The sequence below is a fragment of the Selaginella moellendorffii genome, unplaced genomic scaffold, assembly GCF_000143415.4.
Source record: "Selaginella moellendorffii unplaced genomic scaffold, v1.0 SELMOscaffold_30, whole genome shotgun sequence".
Taxonomy (NCBI): Eukaryota; Viridiplantae; Streptophyta; class Lycopodiopsida; order Selaginellales; family Selaginellaceae; genus Selaginella; species Selaginella moellendorffii.
In genome coordinates this window covers 745,061-763,269 of record NW_003314291.1, presented here as the reverse complement: position 1 = coordinate 763,269, position 18,209 = coordinate 745,061, and the positions used below count along the sequence as shown (strand labels likewise).

General features: G+C 42.1%; 1 protein-coding gene and 1 non-coding gene across 2 annotated transcripts; both read left to right on the top strand.

Annotated features, from left to right (window-relative positions):
- The first annotated feature begins 13,813 nt into the window (after positions 1-13,813).
- On the top strand, positions 13,814-13,887 carry TRNAE-CUC. Its single transcript has one exon. It is a non-coding gene; the product is annotated as a tRNA-Glu (tRNA).
- Positions 13,888-13,922: 35 nt separating this feature from the next.
- On the top strand, positions 13,923-16,341 carry LOC9646574 (mitogen-activated protein kinase homolog NTF3). Its single transcript, XM_002976363.2, has 2 exons — positions 13,923-15,209; positions 15,545-16,341. The coding sequence occupies exons 1-2, from the start codon at positions 14,787-14,789 to the stop codon at positions 16,244-16,246; spliced, it is 1,125 nt and encodes a 374-aa protein (XP_002976409.1). The 5' UTR covers positions 13,923-14,786; the 3' UTR covers positions 16,247-16,341.
- The last annotated feature ends 1,868 nt before the right edge of the window (positions 16,342-18,209 follow it).

The window sequence follows — 18,209 nt, the reverse complement described above, 5'->3', positions numbered from 1 at the left end:
TGTACATATGGAACACTTAAACTAAGTGCATAGGTTAAGTGGCATATTTACCATTTTTCGGGATTAGTAAGTCCTCAAGTTTGGAATAGAACATATGGAGGTTATGAATGAAACTCTTCTAAAATGGTTGAAGGTGTGGTTAAATGACTAAAATAAAATGGAAAATTTAGTACTTTATAGATGCTATGGAGAGTCTAAAGTATGGAATTGTTCATATTAGACCATATACCAATTAAAAGGCTTGCAAAAAGAGAGGCCTTAGCAAACTAAGAGAAAAAGTCTTTTCAAGGTTCCCAAAGACAATTCTAGGTAAGTTAATACCTAGAAAAACAAATGTAAATGATTTATAGAACGCATGAAATCAAAGTGCCACAGCATAAGCATGGTCTTGAAACTTGTCATGAAGTGAGGCTATCAAGGTTGGGGAAATAATTTTCGAGTGTTCAAAGAAATAAGTTTAAACAAAAGTTGATGGTTAAGGACTTTCACGCTTATGCTTGAATCCATGTTATGCTAGTCGGGTGACTTACTAAGCGAGATTAGCAAGTCACAAAGAATAAAAACCCGAGTTGAATGTGTTAACGTTAAAAGGGGTGCCCCATAAGCCAAGCAAGGAGGAGTCCATGCATAATCACAAATTTGTCAAATGAAAGGACTTGGTAAAGAGACTTACTAGGGTGAACACCCTATAAACTTAGCAAAATAGCGCATTTGTTATAGAATTAAAAGGATATATCGAAAATGAAGGTAGTGATTTTATATTGCTATATACAACAATCAAAGGATAGGAGCAAAAGATTAATGGCTAAAGATAGGTTATGGAAATCGTTGGAAGGAATCCAAACAACAAAGTTAAACAAGGAACACTTATGTGTTAGATGTTAATAGAGTATAGAAAAGGAAATATGTTTTTAAGGATGGATTCCCAAATGCTTCAATTTGGCAAGGGGTAAAAACTCTAAAAAAGGGAGTAGCAAGAAAGCCAAATGATAGGGTTGTGGACAACTCTAGCACATATTATGGATAAATGAAACTTAATTCCTAAAGTGGCATAAAATAAAAGAGAACATAATAGTGCCCTCAAGTAAAAAAATTTCTAGGATGGGAAACTAGAATTTGCACAATATGTGTAATGCAAGATGTTAGAGACACCCAAGAAATTGACTTTGAGAAGTCAAAATAAAAAATTATAAAGTGTGATGGTTATGTTGATAGAAGTTGAGACTACTCGAGAATGAATAGTTGGATTAAAATAGAAAAGGTGTCTCTAATAGGTTTAACAAAAAATAAACTAAATAAAGAGAGAAAACCACCACAAGTGATCTAATGGCTTGGTGCCAAAGATGAAAAATGGTAATCCATGATAGACTTACTTTATAAAATGGTTTATTGTTCGATAAAAACATAAAACTTTGTCTATGGGTGGTGGAGTTGTGAAACATAAATCCTTAATCTCCAAAGTGGAGCCAAAAAGGTGTTATATGGTAATGATCAAAGCAGAAGTCCAATAATCATAACATATTTAGATTAAAGGCTCCAACTTGGAAAGTCAAAAGTGGGAGTGGAATTCCGAATGAAATGTTTGAGGGATGAGCATGAAATAATTAGTGAATGAGTCTTTAAAAAGGGATACAAAAAGAACTAACACATAGCAAGTGTCATGACATATAGAAGTGTTAGGAACGAGTCCGAAAATAAGTCTGAAAAGGAATCCAAGATGGAGTTCAAGAAGGAGTCTGAGATGGATTTGAGATGGAGTCTGATGTCAAATCCAAGATGGACCTGAGATGAAGTATGAGGTTGAGAATGAGACCAAAGCAAATACCGAAACCAAGTCTGAATTTAAGTCTGAGTCTGAAGGTGAAAGCCTAAAGCATTCATCTTCCAGACCCTAGTGGGTTTAGTGACCTCCAAAAGTATAGTAAGGGGAGGACTTCAGTGGAGCCAATTTAGTCTAGAAAGGCCAATGGTGACCAAAGAAGGCTATACCCACGTGTTGAATGATGATACAACTATTGAAGAATCCAAGGCTAGAGTGAATATGGATAAACAAGTAGAGTAGCTTAGTGAAGTGTTTAAAAGTTAGTTATAACTCCCCCGGGAGATCAAATGGTTGATGCTTCCAATCCAAATGTGGGTGGCACTACCTACTTGGATATCTAGCATGGCTCATCAGAACTTCATTTTAGCTACATGGTTAGGTCACCCAAAGGTGTAAGGTGGGAGGAGTACCCACGAAACTCGCATATGGCCACAGTGTTCTAAAATATTGTTCCAAAGTCCCAGACTGTGGAAAAGAAAAAGAACAGTTCTCTAGTGTAGAGACTAAAGATATAATCACATGGTAAGGAAATCCTAGAGGTCAATGGAATATAATAGTCAAGTCTGTGGGCCTTAACCCAGGCAAATACGGCCATGGATGAAAAAGGACTTAGTAGGGACTGAAATAAGGATATTAGGAAAGGTTGTTCCCCATATCTACAGCCATCCTAAGAATGCTAAGGAATGAATCTAGAATGATCACTTATGGATGGATAGCTCAGTCTTTGAGAGATGGGACTGTGATGTAGGTGGTGTTGAATCACCAGTGTAATAAAGTTGAATGAGTATGGCCTTAATGTAATGGGTTGATATGTCAATAGTACCTTTGGGTGTCGATCATGGGATTGGACATGTGGAGCAACTTATACCAAGTGCAAAGGTTGAATGGCATGGATGCTATTTTTGAGGTTAGCAAGTCCCCAAATTCAAAATAAAACTTATAAAGGTTGTGAATAAAACTCTTCTAAATGGTTAAAGGTGTGATTAAGTGATTAAAATAGAATGGAAAATTTAATCATTTACACAATGCTTTCAATGGTGCAATACAATAAAAAAAATGCTTAACGAAATGGTCAAGATATTGCATCTTGCCTAAAAAGCATTACATATCATTTACACACTTTGGAGTAGGGAACTTAATACATAGAACATTGTCTCCGGGATAAACTACAAGACACTCAAATCCTTCATATGGTAGTGATCTCCTCCAAATGGACTTGGACCCAAAACACACTTTGATCACTTTATTTTTAAAACAACTTCTCACCCATCAAATACCTTATGAATATCATAAATGTGTTTTTCTCACATCCCCTCCAAATGGATTAAGACATCATCGATGAAGTCAATAATCACCTCTAGCATATTGCAAATAATTTCGTCCATCATCTGATGAAAAGTCACTATAGCATTATTCAAACCAAATAACATCACCAAGAACTCATATAAACTAAATAGTGTATAAAAATTAGTGTTAGGAATATTTTCCTTAGCCATTGGCACTTACTAGTATCCAAAAGGAAAATCTAACTTGGTGAATTAACAACTTCTCCCCATACGATCTAGGATATTAGTAGTGAGGAAGAGGGTATATATCTGGGATTGTCATTTTGTTTAATAGACAATAATTAATGCAAAAACAAATACCTTAATTAGACTTCATCATAAGATGAGGTTTATATGCCCAAAGACTCTACAACTTTTGAATAACACCCATTTTTCTTGATATTTGCAAGTAAAATCTTAATCTCTTTTAATGACCAACGACGAATAGGAACCTTGATTGGACAAGCATCCTTAGTTGGAATAAGATAATATATTGTTATCTTGGCCCTAGACAATAAATCAAATTTAAAGAATACACTTCTATGAGCTAGTCAACTACTACAATACAAAGATTGTTGAAGGGATATAAAGAAGGAATAAAGGAATAAGATGGAAACATATGAGAAAGTAATAGGGAGACAAAACTGATGGAAGCAAAGGTAAAATAAAAAAATAAAGAGGAACAAAAGTAAGAGGAATAGAAGAAATATAAAAAAGTATTAAACAAGGGAGAAAAGCCTCAAAATCACATTTGGCATGATTGCACTACAATCAGTCTATACCAAGGATGAGGTCAAAAGTTTAACTTAGCACCACTTGCAATTTCTGCAGCTTAAGCTTAAGATCGCCCAAATGCACAACTACGTCTGCCCATCCTGTGCACATACATGGGTACTACTATTGCCATATAAAATGAAAACTAGCTTTGCCATCTGACGTAAATATAGACAGCAATATGTGGCAACAAGCTAAGCAATAAAAAATAAACTTGAGTATGTATCAATCAACATAGAGAGAATAATATGAGACCTTTCGTAATAAAAACAAACTTGGAAAGTAAACACTAAATGAATAAATGCTAAGTGAACCCCTTGATGATACTTTTAAAAGGGGAGAAGCCTTAATGTCATATTTAGCTTGTGCTGCAACTAATCTATACTAAATATGAGGTCAAAAGTTTGACTTAGCACTACCTATAATGACTATAATTTAAACTTGAGATTGCCCATATGCACAACTAGGTTTGCTTCATCCCAAGCATATGAGTGTGTACGGCTATTGCCAGAAAGACTAAAAATTGGCTCTACCACACAATGCAAATATAAATGGCAATATGTGGCAACAAGCAATGGAAAATTAACTTGAGTTTATATCAATCAACATGGAGAGAATAATAAGAAACCTTTTGTAATAAAAAATAAATTTCGAAAGTAAACACTAAATGAACAGATGCCAAATGAACCTCTTGATAATAATTTAAAAAGAAAGATGGAAAGGTCACTAATTTATTTGCGCAAAAACCTTTACTATCATGTGACCCTTTATTTCCTAGAAGCATCTTAGTATCCAGACCTTCCATTGCAAGAGCACTAACAAGACATTGTTGATGCCAAAGTCTCTACCTAAGAAATGGAGTTTGTCAATCCAAAAAACACTAACAATGTTGATAAGTGTAATTAATTTCATCACATACCTAATAACAAACATCATGGTCTCAACCACGTCATTGCTCTTATCCTTGAACTTGGACAATAGTAGTCTATTAGAATAAATTCATCTCCCATAGGAAGTGGAGTTGAAAGATGTGTAACAAAAAGTGGAAAAAACAACATCTCATAATATTATATCAAGGGAAGAGTATTGTCAAGGGTGGCTAGAGCAAGTGCATGCACAAATCTTACAAGATCTTAATAAAGTGCTAACCACAACATTCCCAACTTAATCCACTCTGATATATTTCGCTCCACAAGAGGTAAGAAGTTTCAAAAATGAATATTAAATTGCATCATTGATTTAGATGGCCTTTACGAAGATAATGCAATTATTGGAATGCATTATCACAATCGTCATCATGTCTAAATACACATTTGAAGATGTTTAAAAGAATGTTTCAATTTGCATAAATAGTTGCACTCAAACCATTGTACCATTACAATGTTGTCCCTTGGAAACATGTGGGAAACTCATGCAGATGTTAAGCATAATCCTAAGAATGATATATGGCAATTACCATAAAGTGATCAAACTAATAGTAAACATTATCCCCAGGTTTTCTATAAAAGAACTCGGACCAGACATAAAGATTGGCAACAAAAGTAAAAAGAGTTGTACCATGTATTGTGAATATCACCATTAATTAAGTTTGATTGTTCAACTACAACTACATCGCATGGAGCAATTACATTAATTGTTACTCTAGAGTCAAAGGAAGGGGAGGCTACTGCTCTACCATGAAGATGAAGGAAAAAGCAAAAGATTTTTTTTTGAAAAAGCTATAAAGAAAGGAGATTTAAATTATGTAAAAGCTAGATCTAAATTTAAATCCTAATTCCAAACATTCCTTAGGGATAATCAAAATTGCCCTTCATCTCCACTAATGTGAGTATATTGAATAAAGAAATGGAATATATAAATGTGTGTATATCAATCAACCTATAAACCCTAGTTTATATATAAGAGTGGATTGAAATCAATTCAATGGTTATTAAAATCCTATTACGTTAATATTAATTTACAGCATTATAGCTATATATTTGGACATCACAAATGAATATAAATCTAAAAAATTAAAACTTTTAAAAACAAAATTAATGGCAATATAATATATATAGAAAACATTATTAAAAAATTATAAATTTTGTAAGTGTATATAATATAGAAATGGAATACAGAAATATATATTTTGATTAAGCTTATATATAGAAGTGAATGGTTTGGATTGAAATTAATCTGAGGGCTATCAAAATCCCACAATACTAAATTTATATAAATCTGAACTGTGAGGGCCAAGTGTACGGCTACGATGCCGTATACTAATATTAGCGTAGTGGATTTTGGTAGCCGTCGGATTGGTTTCAATCCAGACCACTCGCTCCTGTATATAAGCTAGGGTTTTTGGGCTAATTGATATGCACATTTCTGTATTCCCTTTCCATATTCCATGCACTCACATTGGTGGAGATGAGGGGCACCTTTGATTGTCCCTGGGGAGTGCTTGGATTTGGGATTTCGGTTTAGATCTAGCTTTTGCATCGTCTAGATCTAACTTTTTCCATTTCCTTTCTTTTGTTCTTTCCTTTCAGGATTTTGGTTTCGATCTAGCTTTTTGCATTGTCTAGATCTACCATTTCTTTCCAGCTTTTTTGTCATTTCTCTTCTTTTGCTCTTTCTTTTTCGTTCATCTTCATGGCCAATCCGCAATCTCCTCCTTTGACTCTAGAGTAGCAGTTGGTTCAATTGCTTGATGCTATGCGCTTGCAATTGAACAACCAAACTCAGTTGATGGCGGCGTTCACGGCACGTGGTACAACTCCTCCTGCTTTTGGTGCCAATCCTCGCGTTCGGCCGGAGTTCTTTCGCGGGAATCCTGGGGATGATGTGTACCATTGATTCGATCACTTTACGGTGATTGCCACATATCATTCTTGGGATGATGCTCGACGGTTGCGTGAGTTTCCCACGTGTTTCCAAGGGACGGCGTTGCAGTGGTACAATGGTTTGAGCGCAGCTACTCGTGGGGATTGGAGTGTTCTCCCGGACGTCTTCAAACGCGCCTTCGGACATGCCGATGATTGTGATGATGCTTTCCAACAATTGCATCGTCTTCGCCAAGGGCCATCGGAGTCGGTGATGCAATTTGGCGTTCGTTTCCGAAGTCTTTTGCTTCGTGCGGAGCCAAATATGTCGGAGCGGATTAAGCTAGGAATGTTGTGGCCAGCACTTCGTCAAGATCTTGGACTTGTGCATGCACTTGCTCCTGCCACCCTTGACGATGCTCTTCGTTTGGCACAACGTTATGAGACATCGCCTCTTCCACTTCTCGCTGCACGTCCTTCCGCTCCACTTCCTATGGGTGATGGTCCTGTTCCAATGGAGGTTGATGCTGCTGCTGCTCGAGTCCAAGGACAAGCGCGAGGACATGGTCGTGGCTATGATGTTCGCTGCTGGGTGTGTGATGAAGTTGGTCATACTTATCGGCGTTGCCGTCGTTTTCCGGATTGGCGACCTCCATTTCCTGGGTGGAGACCTTGGCGTTAGCAACATCCCCTGGGTGCTGCTGCAGTGGAAGGTCTGGATACCGAGATACATCCGGGAAACGAGGAGTCGTGCGAGTAACGGAGGGACCTTGCGCGAATAAATCAGTGACCCCTCCATCTTTCTTTTGGGAGTATCATCAAGGGGTTCACTCGGCACCAGTTCATCCAGTGTTTACTTTCCAAGCTCGTTTTTATAACAAGAAGTCTCCTATTATTCTCTCCGTGTTGGTTGATACAGGTTCGAGTTTATCTTCTATTGCTCGACCTGTTGCCACACGTTGTCATCTACACTTGCGTCATGCGGCAGAACCAGTTTTCATTCTTTATGGCAACGGCCGTACACATGCATGTGGACGGGATGAGGTGGACCTGGTTGTGCGTGTGGGCGATCTCGAGCTTGAGTTGCAGTCGTTACGGGTGGTGCCGAGTGAAGCTTTTGACTTCATTCTGGTATGGATTGGTTGCAGCGCAATCATGTCAAGTGTGACTTTGAGGCTTCTCCCCCTTGTCTCATACTTCCTTATGTTTCATCCATTCCTCTCACTTCCATACCTCTTCGTCCCTCTACTTCTACCTCTGCTTCCATTACTTTTGTTTCCCCACTCTTTCCTTCTGTGTTTCCATCTTGTTCTGCTTTTCTCTTTTCCGATCCCTCCGACGATCTTTGTGTTGCAGCAGTTGACCGACTCATGAAGGAGTATTCTGATCTCTTTGAATTTGACCTATCGTCTGGGGCCAAGATTGCCACACGTCATCCAATTCCCACCGGGGATGCTCGTCCAATCAAGGTTCCTGTTCGTCGTCGGTCACCTAAGGAGATCAAAATTTTACGAGCAAACGTCAAGGAAATGCTGGAAAAGGGTGTTATTTGGAAGTCGCGGAGTCCTTGGGCATGTGAACCTCATCTTGTGACGAAGCCTGATGGGAGTATTTGTTTCTGCATCGACTATCGTCCGTTAAACGAAGTGACGATCCTAGATGTGTATCCTCTTCCTCACACTGTTGATCTCTTGGATCGTCTGGGGCGCAGTCGTTGGTTCACCAAGCTAGATCTTGCTTCTGGGTATTGGCAAGTACCAATGGCCGAAGAAGATATTCCTCAGACTGCTTTTCGTACACCATTTGGTTTGTACGAGTTCTTGGTGATGCCGTTTGGTTTGAACAATGCTCCAGCAACTTTCCAGCGGATGATGGACGAGGTTCTTTGCGATATGCCGGAGGTGACTGCTGACTTCATTGATGATGTCTTGATCCACTCGGAGGGGACGTGGGAGGAGCATGTTCGTGATGTTTGTAAAGTGTTGGATCGGCTACGCGACGTTGGTTTAAAGCTGAAGCGGTCGAAGTGCGTGTTTGGGTCCAAGGACACAACTTATCTTGGGTACCGTATTTCTCGTGAGGGTTTGCAAGTTGATCCTGACAAACTTGTGGCTGTTCTAAAGTTCCCTACTCCGAAGTGTGTGAATGATGTGCAGCGCTTTTTGGGTAAGGTGCAGTATCTTGGTCGTTTTGTGGATCATCTTTTCAATCGCACTACACCATTGCGAGCGTTGCTGAAGTCATCAATGTCATCTTTCATCTGGTCTCCGGATTGTGAGCGGGCATTCGTGGATCTCAAAGAGCTATTGACAACTCCTCCGGTTTTGGCATATCCTGACTACAATCGACCTTTTATTTTGCGCGTGGATGCTTCTGACATTGGTCTTGGAGGTGTGTTGATGCAAGAGAGCTCGAGTGTGCCTGGTCAGCGCCATCCCATTGCATACATAAGCCGTACATTACAACCAGCGGAGATGAACTACTCCACAACGGAGAAGGAGTGTTTAGCAGCAGTCTGGGGTTTCGAGAAACTTCATGCATATCTACATGGTTCTCGGACGTTACTTGAAGGTGACCATGCTGCTGTTACTTCATTATTGAAGCAGAAGAACCTGGTTGGTCGTACGGCTCGATGGGCCTTGAAGCTTCAGATATATGATTTCGATGTTGTTCATCGCCCAGGGAGTTCTATGGCTGATGCTAATGCCCTTTCTCGAGCTCCTCTTCCTTCTCCACTCACTTCTCATCATTCTGACGAACCTGTTGTTCCAGCATCTGTGGATTTTCTAGATGAGGATTCTATGCCATCGGCAGTTGCTGTCCTTGACGTTCAGTGTCCACAGGGTGCAGAGCAAGATCTGCCTTCTCTTGAGGAGGTTCGCGAGGCTCAGAAGATTGAGCCGTGGATTCGAAGGCTTCGAGATGGGTTTGAGAATCCTGCATCACTTGCTGATGACTTGCCTTTCCGGCATTTACATTCTCAATATCGCCTTGAAGATGGCCTTCTTTATTTTGTGGGGACGGATCCTGATGATCATTTACGACTGGTGGTACCTTCAGTGTTTATTCCGCGGTTTCTCCATGCCTACCATGATTCTCCTGTTCTAGGTGGGCATATGGGACACCGTCGTGTCACCGAGAAGCTGCGCAGGTCTTTCTATTGGCCGGAAATGCGACGTGATATTATCCGGTATGTGCGTAGCTGCGTTTGGTGCCAAGCTCGTAATACTCCCCCTTATGCTGCAGAAGGACGGTTGGAGTCAATTGCAGTTTCCCGTCCGTTTGAGTTGGTGGCGTTTGATCTTATGGGACCTTTTCCACGATCAACTGCTGGCAATGAGTATGTTATTATTGCTTCTGACTACTTGACTCGTTGGGTGGAAGTTGGTGCTCTTGCTAGTGCCTCTGCAACTGCTGTTGGATACTTCCTCCTCAATCGAGTGGTGTTTCAGCATTCTTGTCCAGAGCGGATTCTTTCGGATAATGGTCTTGCATTTATGGCTGAGGTATTTCATGTTTTGACATCTCGGTTGGGGATACGCCACACTTTTACGAGTTCTTATCATCCACAATCAGACGGTTTGGTGGAACGGCTCGTTCGGACATTCAAAGGGATGATTTCGAAGTATGTGAACTTTCAGCATTCGGATTGGGATGGTTATTTGCCGTCTCTTCGGTATGCCTATGTCACAGGGGTGTAGAGTTCTGTTGGTGCTTCACCATATAAACTTCTATATGGTCATGATCCAATATTACCAACAGAGTTGGGTTTACCTTCGCAATTGCCACGAGCTCCTGATGCTAGGTCATGGGATCTGTATTTGACAAACATTCTTCCACTTGTCCGAGCAGAGTCTGCCGAACACTTAGGCCGCGTACAAGTGGGACAACAACGGCGCTACAACTCCCATCATCGTCCACCTGCGGAGTACAAAGTGGATGATTTGGTGTTAGTCCGTTTTCCCCATCTTACGGTACGTGGTTTATCTAAGGGGCTCCTTGCGCAGTGGAAAGGACCGTATCGGGTGTTGCAGCAAGTTGGACCGCAAGTTTATGAGGTTCGGCATGACGTTCAGCAGGCCGATCCTCCGGAGATTATGCATGTGCAGCGGTTAAAACGCTTCATACAAAGGGATCAGGAGCAGTTAATACCGTCTACAAATCCGCCGATGCCTCCTCCTGACGTTCCTCCAGATCCCGGCCCATCTACAAGAGAACCCTGACGGCCTTCCATTATTCCGAGAGGAGGGGATGATGTGAGGGCCAAGTGTACGGCTACGATGCCGTATACTAATATTAGCGTAGTGGATTTTGGTAGCCGTCGGATTAGTTTCAATCCAGACCACTCGCTCCTGTATATAAGCTAGGGTTTTTGGGCTAATTGATATGCACATTTCTGTATTCCCTTTCCATATTCCATGCACTCATAGAACTAAATATATAAATATTTATACAAAACTATATAAAAATATATTTAAAAACTAATAGTAATTACAAGACATTTCAATATTAACTATCAAAATCAATAAGTAAAACCACTTCAAACAATAATGGACAAGGAAAGATATGAATAAAATAATAAAAGACAATACACATTTTAAGAAACTAACAAATCACATATAGATAAAATTTATAAATATACAAAAGTAGGAATAGCACTAATATATTGACAATGCACAATAAACCCTGTTTTTGTTAGTCACTAAAAACTTTAATTTGCTTTAGCAAACATATGTGGAACATATTTTACTATTTAAAGGCTTGATATTCATTTAGACCAATCTTGTGTTTAGATTTCATGGATTGTTTTGTGTTACTCTTTTGTGAATTATAATCAAGACAGAAGGGTTTGAATTTGGGAAGTGGGAAAACTCTAGGTTTTTTACTAAAAATATTCTTGTGTTGAGTATAAAATTCTTTTTCTTCTTTCTTAATTGTCAATGATAAAAGTGCAAATCAAATATCTTAGAGTATTTTATTTTCTTTGATTAAAAAAGGAGGTGCTATCATCAATAACAAGTGTCCAAGAAAAAGTTAAAGTTGCTTATATAATGTTTCATTTATTAAGTTGTAAGTGTTTTAAATTAAATAGTGCAAAAAAACAAATCATTTTCTCATAACTGTTTTTTGTTGTGTTATCAATTTGGAATTTTACTAATACCAAATTAATTAATATATAGAGGATATATTTTAATATATATTATTTAAAATACACAAGCAAGCCAAACAGCACAGGAAATTAGTTTTTGCATTTCATGAACAAAAGCTTGAACTTTCAAATGAAAGATACTCAAAGAATGTGCAAGACAAAAAAGCTTATGCAAGGCAATCTGTCTTGCAAATATTCCCTGTGGTCCATCTATTTACTAGTAGTTCTTTTAATGCCTTGGCTGAAACAATCCAGCCAAGGAAGAAAAAAAACCTCTGGAATTCAAAAGAATACGTTTGACAAACAAAATCAATGTGTCTCTTTGCCTTTTGTGTTTAATGGATCTCTCTGTGGTGACAGGCGCAGTGCATGAATCACCGAGCTCTCAGCTTAATCACAGTGTGGAGACAAAAAAATAAAATCGAAAGCTTTATATTTTCCTAGAGAGGAAGAAAGCGATGGTGTCAGCACCTCGGACAGTAGCTCCATTAAGGTCTCTGTTTGTTTCTATCTTCCAGATACCTTCCATTTTTCTCACTCCCAATCGTTTCAACTTCCAAAGAACGAAACAAGCGTCGAAAGTTTATGGACGAGCGCAGGAGGAACAACACAGGCAAGAATCTTCTCGCACTGGCATTAAATTTTCTCGCCTGGAGGAGAGAAGCAGCATCGATTCCAGGAGCTCCCGCGAGAGAGACACTGATTTCTCGCCAGATCCAGCGTCAGGTTCTTCTCAAGCATGGCTTTCTATTATTTTCTGCGAGCCGCCATCTCCATCTCTGTAGAGAAACGAAGAAAAAGAAGAAGATTCCTTGTTCTCGCTTGCGCGACACGTGTACCTGGCATGCAAATGTGTGTTAAATTTTAACCCTCCTTTCCCATTTAGGAGCTCTCGTTTAACACTTTGTTCTTCTTCCAGCTTTTCTGCCCTAATTCGCTGCTTTGCTGTGGAGGGGGCGCTGCGCAGCGCAGCGCTTTCTCTCTTTCTCTCGCGAGTTTTTTCGCTGCTTTTGTTTCGATCCTTTCTTCTCTCTTGTTTGATCGTCCGTTGCGCATCATTTAAGGCGCTTTGTTTATAGCGAGCGAACAAAGCAAGGAATTGGTGCGAGCGAGAGAGAGAGAAGAGGAGGAGAGGAAGAACGAAGGCTAGGAATGTGAGTCTTTGATTCCTCCAATTCGCGCATGCGTGGCCTTCTCCGGGTAAAAGTGGATTGTGCGTTTTCTAGCTTGCTATAAGTGAGCATAGTGTTTTTCTTTCTACTTGGAACTATTGCTCTCTCCCAATCAGAGGAAAAAGTTCTTCCAAGTGTGAGTGTAGAGCCTTCTCAAGAGGACCAGGAGAACGATCGAGAAGAAAAAGGAGTTTTCTTCTTTCTCTTCGAGTGAGATCCATCGCCTAAACTCTTCTCCAACTTTGGCACTCGATTCCACCCGTCGATCACCATGTTTTTCCCACCGTTTCTGATGAACTTGCTCATCGCCTCGAGCTGGACACCTATTCCATGGCTGCTACCGCCGCCACTCTGCTTCCTCGTCTGGGCCTCGGCGATTCCCGTCACCGCGGCGCAGTACTACTGCTTCCAGATGGGGATCAGTGCTACGCCGCCGCCGCTCATGCTCCAGCACTTCTTCTACTCGCAGTGGGCTTCCTCGCTTCCATTCAGCTACCCAAATCCTTTCAGCCTCGGAGAGTAGTGAGCGATCGGCCGTCGTCCCAAAGTTTGGAATCCAAGTCAAGTGATCGTCACTCGACTTAAATCGAAACGTTGGTAGAAAATAAATGTTCTTTCCTTCGTCCTCGTTCTCTTTCGTTCTTCCATAACACAACACGAGATCTGTGTATTCCACTGATTCTTCTGGTTTGAATCGTACGGTATCTTTCCAGCGAGAAAAGAGGTACGGGTATTAATTATCTGGCAGCTTAGCCAGCCCGACTAATAAATCCGTTGTCGTCTAGTCCGGTCAGGATACCTGGCTCTCACCCAGGCGACCCGGGTTCAAATCCCGGCAACGGAATGGATCTTGTGTGTGACCTCCGTGTTTGTTCACGACGCATTCTCCTCTTGAAATTTCAATGGTCTTCTCTTTTTACTAATTTTTTCTGTAGCGCTTTCGTTGTGGGCTTCGATCAGATCCACTAGCTAGCTAAGTATACACTGAAAGATCAACTCTTTTTCTCAAACATTCTCTTTTTCTTGTTCAAAGTTTTCGTTCTTTCGTTTTCTCTAGTCGCGACCTCAAGATGCTCGCTCCAAGAGTAAGATTGTGATACTGCTTTTTTGACTTTGGCCAAGTTATTTTTTTTCTTCGTTCCACTTTCCTTGTTGGTTTCCTCCTCTGACCTGAGAGGTAAACCCAAGAACGCGATGGAGATGGTTTTTCTTCGTTGTTGTTGTGTTGCGCTTACTGGTTCCAACTTCGCCATCCCTGGCGGCCCCATTTCATCGCCATCGCCATAGCCACGACTCTCTCTCTCTCTCTCTCTCTATTAGCGTGTTTTTGTTTGTGGCCCTCGGCGCCCCTGTACAAAATGCTCGTGCGTCTCCAGACGACGAGTGCGAGTAAGTCTTTCCAACAAACGCAATTAAAATCGATAGAAAAGTGTGAAAACTAATCCCCTCGCCCACAGTCCTTTCCAGCGTTCGTGTTTAGCTGCGCAGTATTCTTGACACGGTCACTACGTTTTCTTTCCATCTCTATTTATCCTTTTTTGTTTCCAGGAGTGCCGTGGGCGAGCAAACTAGAGGTAAACCGAGTAGTATCAGATCTCAGCCAGAGCTCGAATTGGGAGAGGAAAGAAACTTGGGGGAAATTGTAGCAGCAGCAGCAGTAGCTTCAGCTAGATCTCTCGCTCTCTTTCTCTCTGTTCGAGAGAACGGACGAACGAGAGGTAGAGGTCTCTCACTCTCACAGCTATGGCAACCAAGATGGATCCTCCAAATGGCTACTGCCCTCCAGACAAGCACTACTACATGCTGTGGCACAGCTTGTTTGAGATCGACACCAAGTATGTTCCAATTCGTCCGCTGGGGAAGGGAGCGTATGGAGTGGTGTGCTCGGCCGATAATCTGGAGACCGGGGACAAGGTTGCCATAAAGAAGATTGGGAATGCGTTCGAGAACTCCATCGACGCGCTGAGAACTTTGCGGGAGATGCGACTGCTGCGGTACTTGCAGCACGAAAACGTGGTGGGGCTGCTGGATATCATGAAACCCGTCGGGAGATACACTTTCAACGATGTCTACCTGGTTTACGAGCTCATGGACACGGATTTGCACCAGATCATCCGCTCCTCGCAGCCCCTCACGGACGAGCACTACCAGTTCTTTATCTATCAGGTACTCCTCGTTTAGCTGTGCCTGGTTATAGTCCTTCGTTTTCAACTCGGTTTTTTTCTTGTTCTATTTCCTACGTCTTGTTTTGTTCTCTAAGTTGTTTGATCCATGGCTCCTTTGGTTCTGCCATACGTCGGAAAATCAGTTTTTCTTAAGTTTTAGTCGGTGTCCCAGCTCCTCCGCGATCTCGTCTACTTAGTTCTATGCTGTCCTTCGATTTTCAGCCATCAAAATCATGCTTTTTTCTCATGAAAATCCTCTGTTCCCAGTCCGTCTAGTTTCTACCGTCGCAAAAATTTGTTTTTTCTTCATTGACGTGTGTGTTCTTCGTCTTCCAGCTGCTTCGTGGTCTCAAGTACATCCACTCGGCCAACGTTCTCCACCGCGACTTAAAGCCCGGCAACTTACTCCTCAACGCAAACTGCGATCTCAAGATCGCCGACTTCGGCCTGGCGAGAACCGGGCGAGAGAAAGGCCAGTTCATGACCGAGTACGTCGTCACTCGCTGGTACCGCGCTCCGGAACTCCTCCTCTCGTGCGAGGACTACACCAGCGCCATTGACATCTGGTCCGTGGGATGCATCTTCGCCGAGCTCCTGGGGAGAAAGCCGATCTTCCCAGGCAAGAACTACATCAACCAGCTCAAGCTCATCATCGACGTGATCGGATCGCCCAAGGAGAGCCAGCTCGGGTTCATCAGCAATCACAAAGCTCGAAGTTACATCCGCTCCTTGCCGCCAACGCCGAGAGTTCCATTGTCTCGCCTCTATCCACACGCGAATCCGCAGGCGTTGCAGCTCATCGAGAGGATGCTTGCCTTCGATCCAAAGGAGCGGATCACCGTGTCGGAGGCGCTGGATCATCCGTACTTCAATCTGGTTCACGACAATCACGCTGGAGATGTCTACCAGTTTCGTCCGGACAATATCATCCCTCCGGATGTCATGGAGGATCAAATGGTCGACACGAGCAGTAACTTGCGGGAGTATGTGTGGAGGGAGATGTGCTACTACCACCCCCAGGCGATCAACGAGATGTGATCAATATCATTTCTTATACATATATTGATTCATTTTATTAAGATTGTATCATATCCTCGGCGAAGAAATAAAACCTTCGGTTTGATTTCCTCGAAGTTTGTCCAAATGCTTTCAACCATGTTCCCCCTTTGTTCTTGCGTTCGTATTTCTCATCCCACTCGAGCTCTTCTTCGATGCTTCCATCTTTTCTACGTCCTGCTCGGGATTTCCTGTGTCTTTCGAATCAATCTACAACTTCAAGTTTGTCTGCGCCTCGATCTCCCAATATACTAATCGTGAAACGAAGAAAAACTACACAAACCTACCGTAGTACTTGAATCAAGCAACGAGAAATTGGCGCGTTCTTTCTTCTTTATACTTTTCTCTCGTGGAGCCACTCCATGACTTCCAGTTATCAGTCGTTCCAATCTGGGTGTAGACAAGAAACTAAACAATCGATCAGTTCTAGGAAGTTCACTTTCTTCCCAGTTTTCCATCGATTCCTTGACACGATCTTGGTGTCGTGTCCCTGTGGTGGAAACTTCGCTTTCGTAAGCGTTTAAAACCGCAAAAACGTATAGACTTTGTATTCTCGTAGTCCCCGCGACTGGATCCTTCGCTATTACTTTGTTCTTCCTTTGGTTAGCGAAAAAGTTATATGATCTTGCGTTTTGCCTGCGCATCACTGATAAAGAACCATTTTTGCAGGAGCATGATCCTTGTCCTTGGTTTCTACTGCAAGCTCTTGACATTAGAATCTCTCAGACAAAACGAAACTCGCAATGAACAAACTACAGTTTTTGCGAGAGTCTGCTTCTCGTTGAAAATCCATTCACAATGTTCTTGCAAATTTTCCCAAGAGCGTTGATTTCATCACGTCTTTGTGGAGAGATTTCTAAAGCTTCGATGAATCTAGAGCCAGAGAAGTAAGAACAATCTCAAGAACTCAGCTCTACCAGCTAGATCTCGAAATTAACTCTGAGAATTATACATATATGCACTTTTTCGTATTTACTGAAATGTACATACGTTTTCAAGATCATCATACTCCTACAAAAAATGTTGTTTTGGATCTCCTTTTCCCCTTTAATTATGGGAGAAGATCTGGGCCGTTGCAAGCAAGCTGGAGCTGGAATCTAGGCCGTCGGTGCAGGCGATCTTGGAGGATGGCGGCGATGGAACTTTGAGCATTCTAGACACCGAGTTGTGTCCCGGGCTGGGGCTCGAGCCCGGCGTGCTGCCTTTGGGCAATTTGCTGCTAATCGCCACTCTGGACGACGAGCCCATCGTCTGCGCATTGTGATCCTTGCTGGGTCCTGGATTGGGGGTGAAGTTTCCCTTGGGCATCTTGCTGCCCAGCTCGATCTCGAGCTTGGCGCCTTGAACGAAGCGATTCCCCCCTGGATTGGGGCCTGATGGAGCATCGAATTTGGCCCCAATGAGCGTCGATCGAGAGACCTCCTTCTTGCCTCCCAGGATCGCGGCATTCCCCCCCGGATTGGGGCCGGAGGGCGCTACGAATTTGCTCCGGAGCTCAAGACCCGATGGCGATCGCTCCTCGATGTTCTTCCGAGGCTCCAACCGCGAGCATTCCATCCCAGGCATGGGCAGAGCCAGCGCCATCAAGAGCAGCAAGCCGGCAATCGATCCTGGCGCCATTTTCATCCAAAGCTTCTATCTTCTGACCACCAAATCGATCGATCGAATCAAGGAATGGATAGAATTCTCTTTCTCGGGCGCTCTTCTAACTGATTGGGTCTCGCAGTGCTCCAGCATCGTTGAGATTTTTCGTTTTTATAGCGTCGCCGCCGCAGAGCAAGCATGGAGAGAAGCTTACAGGCGCGTGCTTTAAGTGTTTTGATTTGACGCGGCCCGGATTGACCGGCCAAAATCTTTGACCGGTCTCGTGACTGTTTGTGGCCACTCCCTGGGAAACATGTGCCGCACAGTCAAACGTTACCAATAGTAACTTTTCGCTAATAAA